This window comes from Dermacentor silvarum, chromosome 1, assembly GCF_013339745.2.
Source record: "Dermacentor silvarum isolate Dsil-2018 chromosome 1, BIME_Dsil_1.4, whole genome shotgun sequence".
In the NCBI taxonomy this organism is placed as follows: Eukaryota; Metazoa; Arthropoda; class Arachnida; order Ixodida; family Ixodidae; genus Dermacentor; species Dermacentor silvarum.
Window position 1 is genome coordinate 286,410,425 of NC_051154.1, and position 18,800 is coordinate 286,429,224.

At 47.7% G+C, this 18,800-nt stretch overlaps 1 protein-coding gene across 3 annotated transcripts in view; it reads right to left on the minus strand.

Annotated features, from left to right (window-relative positions):
* The window catches only part of LOC119437191 (uncharacterized), a 135,774-nt gene that overhangs the window by 70,332 nt on the left and 46,642 nt on the right, over positions 1–18,800 (minus strand). For all 3 annotated transcript variants that reach the window (XM_037704249.2, XM_049660352.1, XM_049660353.1), the window contains one exon: positions 1,003–1,185. In XM_037704249.2, the coding sequence (XP_037560177.1) occupies positions 1,003–1,185 (183 nt within the window). The remainder of the gene's footprint in view (positions 1–1,002; positions 1,186–18,800) is intronic.

Below are 18,800 nucleotides of genomic sequence, written 5' to 3' on the forward strand. Positions count from 1 at the left end.
GCAGCGGCCACGCTTCCCCACGCCCGCGTTTTGACAGTGGTTGTCTGCGGTCATCGATTCTATTCATGTTTGCTTGTGTGCGTTGACATCACGCTTGTTAATTCCGTTAGTAAGCAAATGTGTCAAGCTTATGCAGCCGATAAAACTACTATCCCTACTCCTTATAGCTCTCCTAATTTGCTATCGCAATTGATGCTTCGCCTTTCGGGCGAAACTGCGACATTTTTTAAAATGATTACTTTGTCTGCTTCATGCGAAGATCGTGGGTACTTGAACATTACCCTTTCAACGTTCGTAAATTTCAATGGATGCAAAACTCCCAGTGGCACGCTTCAATTCTCGGATACGCGCAACTGCTTGGTCTACATGTTTTGCATACGTGCAGGGCTTGAAAATCGTTGTTTTGTTTATAGTGCAGATATTCGCAACTCCGCCGACTTATGTTATAAGCAGTCTACACTGTACTTTGTTTAGTAGCTTTATTGTCATTTCTATGGTAGTTTTCTACTTTGGACACATAGGAGTGGGGGTGCAATTGATTTGGGGCATGTCAGGATTGGGCAAATGGTTCCAAATGAATTGGCAATGTGTTCTGGCGTTTTTTTCTGCATCTTGTTTAATTCCGACCCGCCTTTTTATTCTATCAATTTCGTCAGTCCTGTCAGGTTCGAACTAATGAAAGTCGACTGAACTGGAATTCAGGCTAAAGCAAATGCCGAACCGTGTATTCAATCAAACCTTTTTAATAATTTGAATATTTGCTGAAGCACATGAAAAATGTGTAGAGATTTAAATTGCAGCAGCTTCTTAGTCAACTGCTTAGGCAGCTTCCTAAATTTAACATCACAAATGTCCAAAAATGTACACTATTGCAACAACTTGTACGGATCAGTGAGATGCATAATTTCAATGACATTAAAAGAAACAAGTGCACAATGAATGCAGACATAATGACTCAAGGTGACATAGCCCAACAAAGACAAAAGATCAAATTGCATTCACCTTTCCAAGATCAAGAAAGCCCTTGCTCTGAAGCACTTGGTCAAACTCCCGCGACATGAGGCCAACACAGTCATGCAACAGGCGGTTGGCCAGGGACAATGCCGACTCGGCCCACCGCACCCGTGGCAAGGTCACAGACAGCCGCTCACAATTCAGGGCCATGTCAACAGCTGTCTCCGCCGTCTGCACAAAGAGGAAAAACATCAGCTGACATACAGTGTTCACAGTATGTCATTAATACTCATACTGGGCAGCACATACTGGGTTGGTAGTATACCAGCTATGCCTGGGTAGCACGACGTAACCCAGACAAAAGATAGACAAAGATATTGAACACGAAATTAGGACAGACAGAACAGGAAGAAATTAGACAGGACTGAATCCGCACCAACTTGGCCACCTTTCAGTCATTCCAGACATAATTTAACAAGTTTATGTAATAATTCTGGCACATATGGAAAATGGTTTCCCACCTAGAGTACCTGAACAAGAGGGTTATCATAAAATGTCGAATCACTCAAACAATAATGGCTGTGTAATTGCAATAGAAGCCTACCATAATGTGCAGTTGTGTGTTCGTGCACAACTGCACATGTGCGAATGTGTCTCTCGATCAGATGATTAACATGCTACATGTAGTTCCTGACACAAAACCAGACACAAAACCCAGTGGTGGCAATGTTCGCCACAGATGACAATGTGATGACAATAAGATGACAATGTTTTACCACAGCTAATTGCTCCTGCTTGCTTGGCACAACTATTACTGCAAAGTTAAAATTGGAAGTGCTTGCATAACCATTAAAAATGAAGTCTGAATCAGTGAATACACAGCAAGATCTCGAAATTCTCACTGCTATTCCCACTTGCGTTAAATTCAGCTGCTAACCTTGCAGCAGCCAAACAAGAGTTTATTAACCAACCTAATGTGTGCAAAGATCTTCACCTTGTCTCCACACAGGATTGCAGAAGCATGTAATTTTGACCAAATTTAATCCTGTGTGTACAATGTAACACAGCACTTTCAGAAGGAAGTCTCAGTCAATTTTAGTGTATAAGTGAAATTTTGAGTCATCCATCAAGAGGTTTATCTTGGGGCAAATTAAGATACGTTTCCCGACATTGAATAGAAAAAAAAAAGAATGATGTGATGTGGTTGGCCAATGCTGTTTTGGAGCAGCTTTTCATAGCAGCCTTTAATGTGTTTCGGAGCAGTAAAAAAAGATTTTGGACCATCTAAAGGCATATATCAGAGTGAAAAAATTGCCTTTGAGAGAAGCAAGACAGCTGACAGAAGAAGGAAGCCTTTCTTGAAGAAAAAATAGCTGTGCCCAAACATAGGTGTTAGTCATAATTGTATAGCCACATTAGTGCCCCAAAATAAGAAATTTGAAAACTTGCACACTGTTTCGTTTGATATGCCACCAAGTGCAAATGAGTGCTGTACTCTAGCTACCTAACGTCTGTAAGATTGCACTTCTGTATAGCATAACAAAGAGTGTGAAACTTATTTTATTTAAAATTACAAGATATGCAAATAATGACTAGCTTGCTTTCAAAAAAAAATACCGTAGATAACACTACAGTGGAATCTCGATACGATTCTGCACAATACATTTTTTTTCTTATATATATAAGAAAAAAAACTTATATACCAAACGTGTATATATATATATATATATATATACTGTTACGAGGCATTGTGTATGAGCCTGCCATTAAAGGACCGCTGTGCCATGTGAGATGCTGTCAGGCATTCTCTAGTAGCAGCAGCCCGTAAATATTGTCTCTCCCGTGTACTTGTGAATCCCCATGACAATTTGGTGGAAGTGCGGGGTACCAGAAGAAGCGTTGTGCAACGGAGCTCCGCAGTGGTCGTCGAGTCGGGGTCATCATGATGACAGATGAGACCACGACCCCGCCACCTGCGCCGGCCAGTACGACGCCTGCGCCGGCCCCCACAACAACGATCGTCGTTACGCATCCTAAAGACCCAGGAACATTCTGCAGTACGGCTGAAGTTGACGTCGAAGATGGATTGCCAATTATGAACCCATCAGTGAGATCAATCATTGGGACCCAACGATGATGCTGGCGAACGTGCTGTTTTACCTCAAAGGAACGGCAAAGGTGTGGTTCGATAACGATGAGGCAGAGATTGGAAGTTGGGACACTTTCAAAGCAAAACTTAGTGCCTTGTTTTGGAAGTCCATGGGTCGAAAGGCAGCCGCAACGAAAGAGATATCTATCCGCACTCAGAGATCCACTGAACCATACATATCCTACATTCAGGACGTCTTGGCTCTTTGCCGTAAAGTGGACATGGACATGATGGAGTCGGACAAGGTTGGTCACGTACTGAAGGGAATCGCAGACGATGCGTTCAACCTATTACTGTGCCGAAATTGTGCAAACATTGACGCAATTATTGAAGAATGCCGCCGTTTTGAGCAGGCCAAAAGTCGGCGTATTGCGAGGTCAATCGCTCAGCTACCGAACACCACACCGACGTCATCATGCAAACACGGACAGGCCTCTCATCTGCAGTCGGCATCGCAATCAGAAATTACACGAATCGTCTGTCGAGAAATCAAAGCAATTGCTCCTGCTCTCCCCAACTATGGCCACGGCGATTTTCATGTGCCGGCCGTTTCCCTGGTCCAGTCCATTGTGTGGGAGGAACTGAGCAACTTGGGTTTCGCCGTCTGCACCGTTGCTCAGTCTCGGACAACTGACTTTCGCCCTAGGTCACCACCTCGCCCGAGATCACCGCCTCAGGAAAAAGGGTTTTATCCGCGCTCTCGTAATCCAGCTGAATGGCTGTCATATGTAAGAGGTCGCCGGTGGCGAGAAAAGAAGACGAAGATCGCGGAGCGTTCCGAATGGAGCAAGCGCTCGAGGCACGCGAACCGAGGTGTGGTCGAGGCAGAAGCGAGGCGAAACAGCATTATCGATGTGGCTCTGGGGCTGGAAGGTCACTTCGTCAGCTATGCTCTGACGACGGGAGTGCGAAGAACCCGGCCACAAAGCTCGCGACGCTGGCAAGGCCCAGGCGTAGCTGTAGACCTCGGAGACGTCCGGGCAAAGCTCCTGGGACCAGCTGCTGATGTTCACGGTGGTTCCGGTCCTCTTCGCCAGAATCCGTCTTCCTCGGCCGAGCCCGATCAACCGATAATCACCGGGACACCGGGCCGCCATGCAGATCGACATAAGGCGAAGAACGCTTTGCACAGCCTAACCCGGCAAGTGACACGTCAGCGGCGGCTACCGGGGCACCAGCCACGTACTCGGTCAGGTCAATGGAACCGTGAGGCATCGGCACTTACGGCACCCGCAACGCTTCGGACGAGCCCGACGTGGACTCAACAAGAACTTCAAACCGACGGTCCGTAAGAACCCGCACTTCTCTAATGCGACGCAGTTAGGCCGAATTCAGGGTGGCCAGACTTTGAAGAGTCCGGGCTAGGACTGACCTAGAGACTTTAAGGCGGAGCTAGGCTCCAAAACCGAGATAGATTATTTTTTTGGTAGTTTGTATTTATTCCGAGTTTGGTGTTTAAGTTCGAGTGAACATTTGTGGTGAATTGTTTTAGTTTTGTGTGCCTTGTGCTTTCACCATCCTTGTACATACTAAATCCTTGTTTGCTGTGTTGCCAGTCGTGTCTCTTCTCCATCGAGGGTAACGCCTGTGCGCAACCCTCCTGCTCCCAAGTAAGAGGAGGTGACAATGGCGGACGGCAGATGATCAGCCAATTTGCTTCCACTGTCGCCGTATCGGTCATGCCGCGCGCCATTGCAACAACCGTTGGGTGTCTGTGATGTGGTTTGTGTGTCACTGATCTCGGAGGCGTGCGGGTGTTATGAGAGATGGAGAGGGAAGACGCATGGCGACACAGCAAACAGATTTTATTTACACGCGAACTCAAAATCAAAAAGCCTCAAACCGAAAATCAAGCTACACACTGAACTAAAAGACAATGAATAAATAAATGCCAACAAATGTACAACCTAATGAACACACTAAAATATCCACTAAACATGTCCTTAACTACGCCTACACTAATTCTGGGCGTTTCCCACGCGAACGTCTGGCAACTCTGGCCTACTGCGAGAATGTATCGTCCTTACTCAGTTCGCCCTCGTCGCTCGTATTCTCCCGGCGAGAATCTCGTTGGGCCTTTCTTGAAGTCGTTGCTTTTCGCCGACTGTCGCGTAGTCGTGGCTGCCTTGCAGTCGGTACGTTCACCCGCTCATCTTCGGAGCCTGTTTGACCCGGTCGCTGTTGCTGACGTGGCCGGGAGAGGTGACGGGTTAGGCCTAGCGACGTCCTCGGCCGCTGCTTCCGTCTCGCTCCTTTCCCGAGTGCCGACGTGGCGTTCCGGGGATCATCGAGCGTGCCGGTCTGCCTTGGAAGAGGGGTCCTTTCTGGGGTGCCCGGTCCTGCCGTGAGAGGCTGCAGCCGGTCCAGGAGCCTCACTCGAACTTGCCGAGGTCGACGGCCACACCATGGACGGCCAACGTCACGGACTCGGCCAGACCCCCAAGTCTCCCGTCGCCAGAGCGGTGCTGGCGATGCGACCTTCCTGGCCCGGAGCCACGTCGATAATGCTCAGACAACGCCGTTTCTCCTTCGATCACGCCTCGGGTCACGCGCCTCGCGCGCTCGCGCCGTTCAGAACGCTCCGCTCACATCGTCTTTGTCTTCTTTTATGGCGCCGCCGGCGTCTTACTCATGACAGTGTCGCCGTTAACCCGGGATGACACTGCTAGCCGCACCGACAAGTACCGCCGTTTTCAGCCCGCTCAGCCATACCAGCCATACAACAGTGATAGCTACTGCCACTCTCAGCCTTTCGAGCCGTACAAAGCCGATGCCACCCCTACGTCGCTCAGCCGTTCCCCGTCGCCCCGAGGTCACCAGTCCTGTTAGCCGCCAGTGCGTCGTCCGTCGTCTCCTTCGCCTCTACGACGATGTCTGACGTCACTGCTCAACCTTCAACAGGAAAACTAAGAGATGCAGCTCTTAGAAGTGATGCTGCATCTTCGACTTCCACCTCAAATGTTCTCGTATTGCCGACACGACGAAACTTGGTCGACGTTGACAGCTCAACTGTTCCTGCATTCGTCGATACTGCGGCACAAATATCCGTGATGAGTAATCACCTTCGTTGCTGCCTCAAGAAAGTACTTACCCCCGCCGCTACTGGTATTATTCGCATCACTGATGGAAGAAGTCCCACAGTCATTGGAATGTGTAGAGCTCGCATCATCATCGCTGGCCACCATATATCTGTTTTGTTTACTGTTCTCGAGCAATGCCCCAACGAGATCATTCTCGGACTCTATTGCTTGTCAGCCCATGCCGCTCTGATTGACTGTGCAACCGGTGTGCTTCAAATTAAGCTTCCTCAACTTGCTGATGTTCCAGCTTTACCATCACACTGCTTATGCTCTGTCGATTATGTTCAGTTGTCACCGCAAGCCACCACGTGTGTTAACTTGACGACGGCATCACCTGTTCCAGACGGCGACTACATAGTGTCTCCACTAGTCTCCACTAGTTGAAGTGCTGTTGACCAGAAATGTTGCTGTACCACACACCCTCGTGACTGTTGTCGACAACCACGTCCAGCTCCCGCTTCTCAACTTCAGCAACTTGACCCAAGCTCTCCCACAAGGCATCTCAGTGGCCAATGTGTCTGCGCTTGATGATTGCGACTTCGCGGCACTAGACGCCGACACTTGTTCGTCGTCCTTTCTCGCAACCGGCCCGGCAAGTCCACTCCCCGACCAAATTACCACAATGATTGACCCTGATCTTCCGACTTGTCAAGCCATGGAACCTAACAACCTATAGGGATATCTTCAACTTCGATGACTGCCCTCTCGGTCAAACGTCTCTCGTAAGTCATCGAATACGTACCGGAGATGCTTTCCTATCAGAGGGCGACCATATCATGTGTCCTATTCCGAACGCCAGGTCACACAACGATAAGTCGACAAGATGCTCTCCAAAGGCGTCATAGAGGCTTCCTCAAGTCCGTGGGCGTCACCTATCGTCTTGGTCAAAAAGAAGGATGGCAGCAGGAGATTTTACGTCGACTATCGTGCCTTAAACGAAATAACGCGCAAAGACATACAGTAAAAGCTCGTTAATTCGACTCTCGTTAATTCGGAAAATCGGTTAATTCGGATGCGTGATCTGGTTCCCTTAAATATACGCATCACTCTACGAGACTGGGCGCTCGTTATTTCGGACGGATTTGACCGCAAATCGGATAATTCAGTGACTTTCGGGCCGGTAGCCAGGCTCGAAAACGAAAAACAGAAGTATTGGGAACATCAGTGAAGCTGAAAAGCAGCATCGCCATGGACATCAATTATCGACTTGGCTTGACTTAAGGCTGGATGAACGCCTTCTCTGTTTTTTTTTCTTCCGTTTAGCGTGTTGGTTTTGTCAGTGCCATTTTGTTGCTTTGCTCACGTTGGTGTGCTGCATCGTTGAACGCCGTTTTATCGAGGAACGATTCAGTACGGCTCCTTCAGCTTGATCGTTGCTGGTGCTTTCCTGCTGAGCGCTCGTGTGACCGCGCTCTCCGCCGATGGCAACGCCGGCAAAGCGGCCCAAGTACGAGGCCAAGGAATTGGCCACCAAAGTAGAAATTTTGCGTGCCCTGAAAAACGGGCTCTCTCGACAAGAAGTGATGGTGAAGTACGATGTTAAAAGAAGTACTCTTAGTACATATGTTAAAAATGAAGAGCAAATTCTTCAGGCGTTTGAAGGTGAGAAGTTCGGCGCATCGAGAAAGCGGCTACAAACAGCAGCTCATCCAAAGTTGGAAGAAGCCCTTCTTCAGTGGGTGGTAAGTGTGAGTAATGCGAACCTGCCGTTGAGCGGACCGCTGATTATGGCACAAGCTGAAAAGTTTGCAGCGATGATGGACATCGATTCCTTCAAAGCATCAGAAGGATGGTGTGCACGCTTTAGAGAAAGACATGGCCTCGTCTTCAAGACCGTTTGCGGTGAAAGAGGTGCCGTGAACGAAGACGCGGTCAACAACTGGAAGAGTGCTCAGCTGCTGGAGCACCTTGCTGCCTACGATCCGAATAACCTATTTAACGCTGATGAGCCAGCACTGTTTTTCAAAGCTTTGCCAGACAAAACCTTGACTATGAAAGGGGATCCTTGTGTCGGCGGCAAAAGAAGTAAGCAACGAGTGACCGTACTTTTAGCCGCCAACATGATGGGCACAGAGCGCTTGCCGCTTCTCGTCATCGGAAAAGCGCAAAAGCCACGCTGCTTTAAGGACATTAACACTCTTCCCGTGGATTACCGTGCCAACCAAAAAGCGTGGATGATGGGTGAAATTTTTGCAACTTGGATCCAAAAGTTGGATCGACAGTTCTCTGCCAAGAACCGCAAAGTGCTAATCGTGCTGGACAACTACAGTGCCCATAACAGTGCCATCAGACTGAACAACATTGAAGTTGTTTTTTTTGCCGCCGAATACGACATCGGCGCTTCAACCCATGGACCAGGGCATAATCCAATATGTGAAAACCAAGTACCGTCGGCACGTGTTAGAACGTATGCTCCTGTGCCATGAAGTCGACAAACAATACGACGCGAGTCTCCTGAGCGCAGTTAGCATTTTTGTGCATGTGTGGCAGAATACGCCTGCGCACGTCATCGCTCACTGTTTCAGGCACAGTGGCTTTGTTGTGCCCGACTAGCAGCGATGCTGCTGCAGCCAAATTGTCGCCAAACGACGGTGCCGACGACGGGCAGGATTTCAGAAGTGTTCTGCCTGATGCAGTGACACTCGATAATTATATCGCCATTGATGATGGCGTTACCACTCCCGGCTCTCCGACTGATGAGCAAATCGTCAAGGAGGTCATACATGGTGACGAATCCGAGAATAAGGAGGAGCATCAAGAGGAGCAGCCACACCATGAGCCACACAGGCCCCCTTGCACTGTGCAGGAAGCCGCGGAGTCCCTCGTCGTCCTTGAATTTTGTTTTGGCACTGCAGACAGCATGCGAGCTGCTGAGCACCTTGAAGGGCTCAGAAAAATTGTGTCCGCGCGGATTTCTACTCGAAAACAGACAAGCATCCGTGATTACTTTGTGCAGTAAAGGTATGTTGAAAAAACTCATGCATTTATTGTGTATATTTTGACCATTCGATAATTCGGACATTTTTTCAGGTCCCTAGAAATCCGAATTAACAAGCTTTTACTCTATATCCGCTGCCACAGATCGATGACGCCCTGAACTGTCTTCATGGTGCAAAGTACTTCTCATCCATAGACCTGCGCTCGGGTTACTGGCAGATTTCTGTTGACGACTTGGATCGAGAATCAACTGCCTTTATCACACCGGACGGCCTCTATCAGTTCAAAGTTATGCCCTTTGGACTGTGCAATGCCCCCACCATGTTCGAACGCATGATGGACTCTCTCCTTCGTGGCTACAAATAGTCTATCTGCCTCTGCTACCTAGACGACATCATTGTGTTTCCCGAACGTTTAAAAGTTACCTTACTCATTTGGCGACCATTCTAGCTGTCTTTCATCGAGCAGGACTCCAGCTAAACTCCAAAAAGTGTAATTTTGGCAGACAACAAATCACTGTGCTTGGTCATCTTGTAAGTGCTACAGGTGTCACACCTGACCCTGCCAAGATTAGTGCTGTCAAGAACTTCCCTGTGCCCTCGTCTACTAAAGCTGTTCAGAGTTTCGTTGGATTATGCTCATACTTCTGCCGTTTTATACGCAATTTTGCCATCATAGCCCGACCCCTAACCGACCTTCTCAAGAAGGATGTGCCCTTCTCGTGGGGCCCCGACCAAGCGACTGCATTCTCGGCGCTGACCAACTTCCTCACGTCATCACCTATATTGGCTCACTTTGACCCATCCACACCTACTAAGGTTCACGTGCGACCTTAGTAGGTGCGGATCCGCTGTCGCACGCGGTTGTTGCACGCGACAACCGCGTGCGACAGCGGTTCTTTTGGCCTGGCTTGTATCGTTCAGTGCGCCGATACGTTGCTGCCTACGAGCGCTGTCAGCACCACAAATGTCCTGCTCTTCCTCAGGCTGGCCTGCTTCAACCTGTCGACATTCCACCAGAGCCCTTCTTCTGCATTGGCCTTGACTTGCTCGGACCTTTCACTACGTCCGTATCTGGCAACAAATGGATTGCCGTCGCAACCGACTACGCCACCAGATATGCCATCACGCATGCCATGCCCAGTAGCTGCACTACCGACGTTGCAGACTTTTTGCCCAATGACGTCATTCTTCGACACGGAGCTCTGTGCCAGCTTCTTACAGATCGTGGCCGCTGTTTCCTTGCAAAGGTCATTGACGAAATTCTGCATAGCTGCTCTACTGAACATCGCCTTATCACAGCCTACCATCCACAGACCAACGGTCTTACCGAGTGGCTCAACTGAACTCTCACGGATATGCTGTCCATGTACGTCTCTACTGATCACCGCAATTGGGACACCACCCTACCCTACGTTACTTTTGCCTACAACTCGTCCCGACATGACACTGCCGGCTATTCGCCGTTCTTTCTCCTGTACGGCCGCAACCCTGCATTGCCCTTCAAGATGCTCCTTCCTGCTGATCCATCCGTACCAACCGCATATGCTCAGGATGTCTCTCGAGCCAGAATGGCTCACCAGGTTGCTCACACTAGGCTATGTGCGTCGCAGGCCTCCCAAAAAGAGCACTATGATAACCAGCACCGCGAAGTACCCTCCTCAATCTCTGGTCCTACTCTGGACGCCGTCTCGACACCAAGGCCTGTGCGAGAAGCTCCTCCTTCGCTACACAAGACCCTACAAAGTCCTCCACAAGCTCAACGACGTTGACTACCTCATCACTGCACCCCAACATCGCCCGTCTTTATCTTTTATGTCTGCTGCTGATGTTGTCCATGTGTTGCAGCTAAAACCCCACTACACCAGTAGTGCTGACTGACTTTAGAAGGCGCTGTGACAGCGCTCAGTCTGCCGGGAGTGATGTTACGAGGCATTGCGTATGAGCCTGCCATTAAAGGACCGCTGTGCTATGCGAAGAGGAAGACGGGACAGCCATTCTCTGGTAGCAGCAGCCTGTAAATACTGTCTCTCCTGTGTACTTGACAATACCATTTCTTTTTCTTATATACGATTATGTACGGATAATACGATTTTTAGATGATACGCTTTATTTTCCGGTTCCCATGAGGATCGTATCAACGACCAACAATTCACAATGTAAATGTGTATGCTCATAATATACATGAAGTGACTAGGAAAATTTTCAGCTTGATAACCTGTCATGAAGCAGAGGACTTGTCCTCTGCCCTTTATGTGTGTGACGATGACTGCTTTTATTCAATTGTGAATAATTACTAACACTGTACCGTGATGAAGCAAATAAAACAATCAATTTTTTTTTTCAATTAGTTGGCGCTCTTCTTAAGTGACATTTTGTACAGAGCACCAGAGAACCTTTTCTTGCTATCGGAAAGCTTTCAAGGTCACTGAAACTCTTCGTCCTTACACCGTGGTTGATGAGGAGCTCAGCATTTACCAACACCTTCTTTGCAGTTTCTACTTCTTGCTGGGGGAAGTAGATGATGAAAGAATGCTGTCGCTTGATAGAAAAGCGACTCGTCCTATAGAGATTAGTTGCATTTTTGAAAGTAGCAGAAAACCCCTGTTGGTGCAGCTTTGGATCACATTAGCGAAAATGTAACAGGATGCAACGGGATTTGCCTTTTGGAAAAGTTTGGTCTGAATGATCTGAATGCACCAGAGGGAACAAAGCTGAAGCCTCTGTTTATCACACACAATGCTCTAATGACTAAGCCATGCAAGCGGGCCATCCACCCCTTATACTTCCACCAGTATTTTGTGCATGAAGATGCAGCCTCTCCTTCACATTGCTGACTAGTTCCACAACTAACCAGCTTTGATAAACACCACAAACTGGAAGTCACTCTTGATGTATTAAGTTGTCACTCACTATGTATACATATGATGGCTTTTGGCGAGTCAATGAAAACACTCCCCATAACGAATGAATAAACAAAGCATGGTTGCATACAATATGTGCCATAACCTTGGCACAAAACTGCACCTTATATAATTGGTGTTGAAGTACCTCAGGCCCTGCTTGCAACAACCCAATGTGGTGGCTCATTGGCTATGGCATTCTGGTACTGAGCAAGAGATTGCTGGTTCAATTCCCAGTAGGGTTCCTCGATGCCAGCACCGCCGCTTTCAGGATGGAGACACCTTTTGACCTAGGCCGTGCCGCCGCATTTTCGCGGGGCGCCATGCGCCATGTTGGTTCAAAGGTGTCTGGCGTTGTGTTGTCAGAAATGCAGTGGCTAGCGCGGGACATTGCTGTAAATGTGTTGGTGTTTGATTTCAAAGAGTACCTGAGTTGTCAACGAAAGCTATGACAGGCCACTGTGTGCTGCTTCATATGCAAAAGGCCAACGAATGTTTCACTTCCCTCGTAACAGCAAGCGAAGAAAAAATGGGAGGGGCAAGTGAAACGTGACCGTTGGCATCCGACAGACAGCACCAAGATATGCGAGGTGAGTTGTTGACGTGTCATAGCCTGTGACGAGGCATTTTCACTAGTTTGCCATGACAGCAGCAACTGTTTTAAGGGGGGACGTGGGTTCTAAAAACTTTTTCTTTAGTTTTGGTTCTATCTTAACTAAACTTCACTGTTTAGATCAATTTTTCACACCGATTTCTAATCTATAATTAGTTTTTTGATAGCTACTCGAGTTCAGAAAGTATTAAAATCTGAAAATAAATTTCATGAGTACTTCTTACGGGGCTTTTTGGCAATTTATCCTTGTCAAAGACAAAAAGTAAGAGCATGACTTTAATGCCAAAGACTTGCTCTAGGGGGTGATGCTATTTTTATTTGTTTGAAAGCATTATAAAGGTAAGAAAGGAGACCAACATTGACTGTGAATATATTTTTCTTATTTTCACTCATTGTTACTTTTGATTGTAATTTATGAAATGATGCTAGAGTAACATAAATAGCATCACCCCCTAGATCATTTCATTACGAATACACTGATACCAAACTTGTTATTGTCACTCCACAACATCATAGAAAAAAGCCCCGTAAGGCTGATTGCGGTGTGTAAAAACATCGAACTGAGAAAAACGCATTTGAAGTTTAGACAGCTGCAACTTTTTCTAGAATCCAGCTACAGCAATATTAATGACACCATTTTGTAGCTCTATTCTTCACGAGAATAACTATACTAAATACATGACTGTACCCTGCCAGAAAACTGGGAAAAGCATGTACTGCCCCTAAACCAGCATGAGAAACTACATTTACCACTTCATGTGCCCGTTCCAGTGGCCTGCAAGCTAAATGAATACAAAAATTGTAGAATAAAGTAGCCTTTCCATAGACAAATAAACTTACACAATGTTCAAGTCAAAATAACGCATTTATGGAATATTTATTGAATGACCAAAATTGATTATTGTCATTCAACAACACTTCGCTCTACAGCATGCCAGGGCTGTATATGCAGGGTTCTTTGCTGGCTTGTGCCGTTTTGAAAGCCTAACCTTGGTATCACTACTGTCTAGATGCTCATTTTGCGACTTCTGAAGCTTTTGCGACTAGCAGCTTGAATTTCCGGTCCGTTGCGCACTATGATGCCAGAGACTCCTTCAATATCGCCGCACTTCTCGCGCGCTCAGCTGACTCGCCCACTCAACGCGGTCTTGGATGCCGCTGGATGCGCTGGCTGACGATCCGATGACATCAGATGGGCCGCAGCGATGCCCAGTAGAATCAACGGCGATGTTTATGTGCCGCTTCGGACGCAACAGGTGGTTCCGGCCGTTCCGCTTGTGCCAACCGTTCGCGCACCGCGCTGAATAGTACGCCGTATCAACGCAGTCTTGCGCTGAATAGTATGCCATATCAACACAGTCTTGGGTGCCGCTGGATGCACTGGCTGACGATCCGATGACATCAGATGGGCCGTAGCTATGCCCAGTCAATGCCTCCTTTACTAGATGCCTGCCGCGTCGCTCGTTTTCCCATTGGAGCGGAGGTTCCCGTAGTTCAGGGTGGTCGCGGAGAGACGGCGCTTGATGCCGACCCTACTTCCTGTTGCGGAGGAAGTGACGATTACGAGGCTGGCACGCGTTCGACCAATGGCTTGACGAGAGACCGCGGGTCCTGCCTCCAGGATTGATACAGACGCCGCTGCAATCTCGGAGGCAGGGTCATATGGTTCAGGTTTGGAGCGGCCGCCGCAGCTAGCGTTCGCAGCCGACCCCGGTGGAGGAGAGCAAAGAGGAGAGGGGCAGGAACCAGCTTCTCGGCTCACGCGGCAGGCATCTTCTATAGGAGGCATTTGCCCAGTAGAATGAACGGCCATGTTAGATGCGCCGCTTAGGACGCCGTGGTTCCGGCCGTTTGGGTAGCGCGCCTTCGTGCGCGATCTTCAGCCGTGCATTCGATGGATACTTTCGTTTCTTTCCGTAAGATTAACGCGTTATCTTCAGACGAGCGCAAGACGAAAAGACGGTGCAAGAGCCGCGTGAACACAAGTGTAGCAGACGACCGCGAGAAACCGGGAGCAACGAAGATACGGCGGCGCACGCAAAACAAACAAAAAAAGCAAAACGGCCGCCTCGGTGGGCGCGCCAGCCAACGGGAGGCGCGAGACGGGGGGCTCGCCTTGCGCACGCGCGCTCCGCCCAATCAGGCCCGGAACCACCCTTCGGAAAACGGCGAGAGCGGTCGTTCAGCTTGAGCGGCGCCATTTTGAGCTGGCGCAAAATGCTCACAAAGAAAACAGCTACAAAACAAGCCCAAAATGGCAGCGGTCGGTTGGCGGCTGCGCCCGCGGCGCGCGGGGGAAGTTTGAACAAATTTTGCCTGCCGCAGGTCGTTTCGCGTCTCCCGTGGCGTTTCGAAAGCCGATTTTTTCCTATTTACCGATCGAAATCAGGGTTAATAATTTGAGGGCAGCTGCTTGAAGGCCTAAACATTCCTAAAATGCGTTTTTCCAAAAATCAATTTTTCGGCGTTTTTTTACCATTCTAGAACCTGCGTCCCCCCTTAAGTTTCCACGTGGTTTGGCAGCGCCAAGGGCCAAGATGTCACCTCTGCTGCACATCAGCGCAGCTGATTTGAACACAAAGGACAATGAAAGAACTATAGTTATCGCAGATGATGCCATGCGAATGCTGTTGAACATTTATACACAAATTAAATACTTGTCTCGCTATAGCTGCATATCATAATCATTGTGTGAATCTGCTGTTTTCATGGGCGCTATTATTAGACAGCGTCACAACGATGCACTTACTCTCTAAAAAATCAACAAGAACGGCTGCAGAGGAACAAGAAGTTGCCATAACTGTTCGATGTTCTCACTGTAGTGTTAAAATGCTGTTTCATGCCACCATCGATTTCAGCTCCATTTGAGGACAGCCAGTTAGAAGCAAATCGTCTGGATGGGCGCCAGTTGTTGAAGTTCACAGTTGTGCCTACACTTTTCAATTTTAGATGTAACTGTTATTTCTGATTTCATAATAAGTGTCTATGCCGTAGCTGTCGAACAAATATTGTGAAGAGTATTAGTAGACCCAATCTTGTTCGCAGCAGTATTTAATTAAATCGCATTGGCATGTGCGTTTACACAAGATACGGATGTGTGGATCGAGCCTTCGGGCCGATCCACACATGTGGTGAATGTGATGGTTTGCCCTTTTACCGATTGTTGCTGTTTTGCAGTAAAACGCCCTTTTTTTTTTCTTTTCCAACCCACCTTGTGCATGATTTTGTTCTCTTGTTGTTTGTAGCCATTCTCTTCATTTATTGGAACTGTTGGAACTAGTGTGACATTGTTGATATATTATTTATTTTTTACTGCAGTGCTCATTACTTTTACCACTCTTTCTTTTTCATCTTGAACTGCATTGTTTGTTCTCGTTCCTGCAAGGGTTTTGTATAACAGCTGACAGTACCTTGGAAAGAAACAACAAAATATTGTTCTAATATTCAAAAATTGGCAACATAAATGAATTAGAGACAGCTGTGTAGTTTTAGTGTCTGTGAAGAGACGAAATGTATGCAGTCGATTCCAAATTCATTTCGAGATGCCAAAGAAAAGTCCTTAACCCACTAACCCCCTGTCAAAGGAGGAGGTTTAACTGCACCACACACGTCTCTCTACCAACGTCCATGCGTGTTGCGAAGCGAAAGGAGTAATTTCAAGTTTCCAGTGTTCAGCAGAAAATACGCCTTACTCTCCCTCGAAGATGCTCTTATTTCGCGGGGAGGACAATCTTCAGTGTTGCATATAGCTTCTTGCATGCTTCATGTGCTTGGTATAATACTGTGCTGTTATACTGACCCAGGTTCGTCACGATAGTTTGATTAGTCGGTAGATGTTATAAGGTGTGAAAAACCAGGGCAATATGAATGTGCTCTCATGGACTCTTTTTGTGTTTGCTAGGCCTGCCAGCTAATGAAAAAAAAGGTGCTCTATTTCATTTTTATGTGGCCCATTTTTTGAGTACAACTGTACAGATTAAAAGACTTTTTTTGTCTTGCAGCTCCACAAAAACTCTGGAAACTTCTCATTAAGAGGACAGTTCCTGCAGTTCACACAGCTGATGCAGTGAACGCTCTCCATCCACAGCAGACAATCATGGTGACTGCTAGTGACTCGGACGTGAACAAAATTGAAATGAACGCTAGTGATTTCATGGAACCGGAAGCTACAAGCAGCTCCGACTCGAAGGAGGAGCCAGTTGATCCACTTTCGCTTTTGCCAAGCGAAGTGCTTAAAACTTTGCAGGACTTGCAGAAGAGGCACGCATCACCACAAAAAAGATTCAATGACACAAAAAAAATGAAACTGGAAACAAAGAAAACGAAGAGTCTTGGGTGGCGCATGGCAGCTCTGACATCAAACTTCAAGTTCTTAAACCAGGACCAAAAAGTTGCCCTCCAGAAAGACAACCGTAAAGGCTGTAATTGGAGTGCCCAAACAGTTAAAGCCCTGCAGCTGAAATTTACTTGTGGGTCAACAGGTTACAATCTTCTGCTGGAACAAAAGATTTCTCTGCCGTCAAAAAGAACACTGTGCAGAAAACTTCAGCCTCTGCCCTCACAGCCCGGTGTACTGTCGGAAATATTCGACGTTATGAAGACAAAAGTTGCCACGATGAGCAAGATAGAAAAGGACTGCGTCTTGTTTTTAGATGAAATGGAAATCCCAAGCAAAGTATAGCTTGACCGTGGCAGCGACTCTTTTCTTGGAACACCTCCCGAGAGCAACCAACTGGCAAACCATGAGCTTGTCTTCATGGTTGGTGATATCAACAGCCGCTGGAAACAGGTCATTGCATATCACTTTACAGGGGCTTATGTACCTGGTAATACCTTAAAGGACTGTCTTTCACCTCATCAAGCTCTGTGCTGAAATTTCACTTCGTGTGCGTCGCATCACATGTGACATGGGCTCGTCCAATCGCGCCATGTGGCGAACTTTGAACTTGTCAGACTCGCGCAGCTCAGTGACAGTGTGCAGTGTTCCACACCCATGCGACAATGAAAAGGAGTTGTATTTCTTGCCGGACGCTGCTCACATGCTTAAGAATATAAGAGGGCACCTTGCACAGAAAGACGTCATACAGTTGGATGATGAGACTTTTTCGAAACATAATTTGCCATGTGCCCAAGTTGCAATTGTCCATGTCCGAGAATTAATTCGCTTACAGAACGAAGAGCAACTACAAGTGGCCCCAAACCTAAGTGCAGCTCATGTGTCGCATGGGCACTTCATGAAAATGAAAGTGGGCATAGTTGTTCAGTTGTTCAGAGAGTCCCCTCCCAGGCAGCCATTAGGTACTTGATAGAAAAAAAAAAGCTTCCAGCTGAGGCAGAAACAACCGCCTGGTTTTTTGAACTTGTTTTCACGTGGTACAGTGTAGACCGCTTATAACGTAAGTCGCCGGAGTCTCGAATATCCGCACTATAAGCGGTACTGCACTATAACCAAAACAACTATTTTATTGCGATAATGGACACTCCAGGTGCATTTCTGCCGTTGCAGTTACCGTGCTCTAGATTCTGCATTCGCTTGCTAAATAAATTAACAAGCACGGTGTGACGTGCACAAAAGCAAACATGAACACATCTCGCTTGTTGACCGTGGAAACGAACTGTCAAAACGCTCGAGTGACGAAGCGCGGCGAGCGAATTAACCTTCGTGCTATCATGCCTCTCACTTCAACGCGGCTATAAGCGGCGAAAGCACGGCGTGCGACGAACTTTCCCCATCACAGATTGCTTTCAAGATAGGGCCAAGGCGATCGGATCGCCCAAGTGGATCGTCGCAGATTACGTTCTGCTTTAGTCCACTGAAACCGTTCCGCATTGCTTTGCTGGCGAAAATCCTCTCCTGTTTGCACCAGTCCTGAACGCAAGTTTCGGATTCTCCGAACGCCCGTGATGCGGGCCGGCCCGATTTCCGTCCGTCTCCGCACACATGATCACTTTCGTTTTAAATGCGGCATCATGATGAACTCGGTACTACATGCTGATAGAGCAGACGCAGAGAACGTGAAGACAGATGGTAGACTACTGCCTAAGCACGTGTACTGCAGCACATGGAGGAAATTATGGTAGCTAGGCTCGAGAGTAGCTAGGCTCGACGCGCGTGCGAGGCGGCCATTTTGAAATGCCGACGGCTATATGGTAATGCAGATTTAG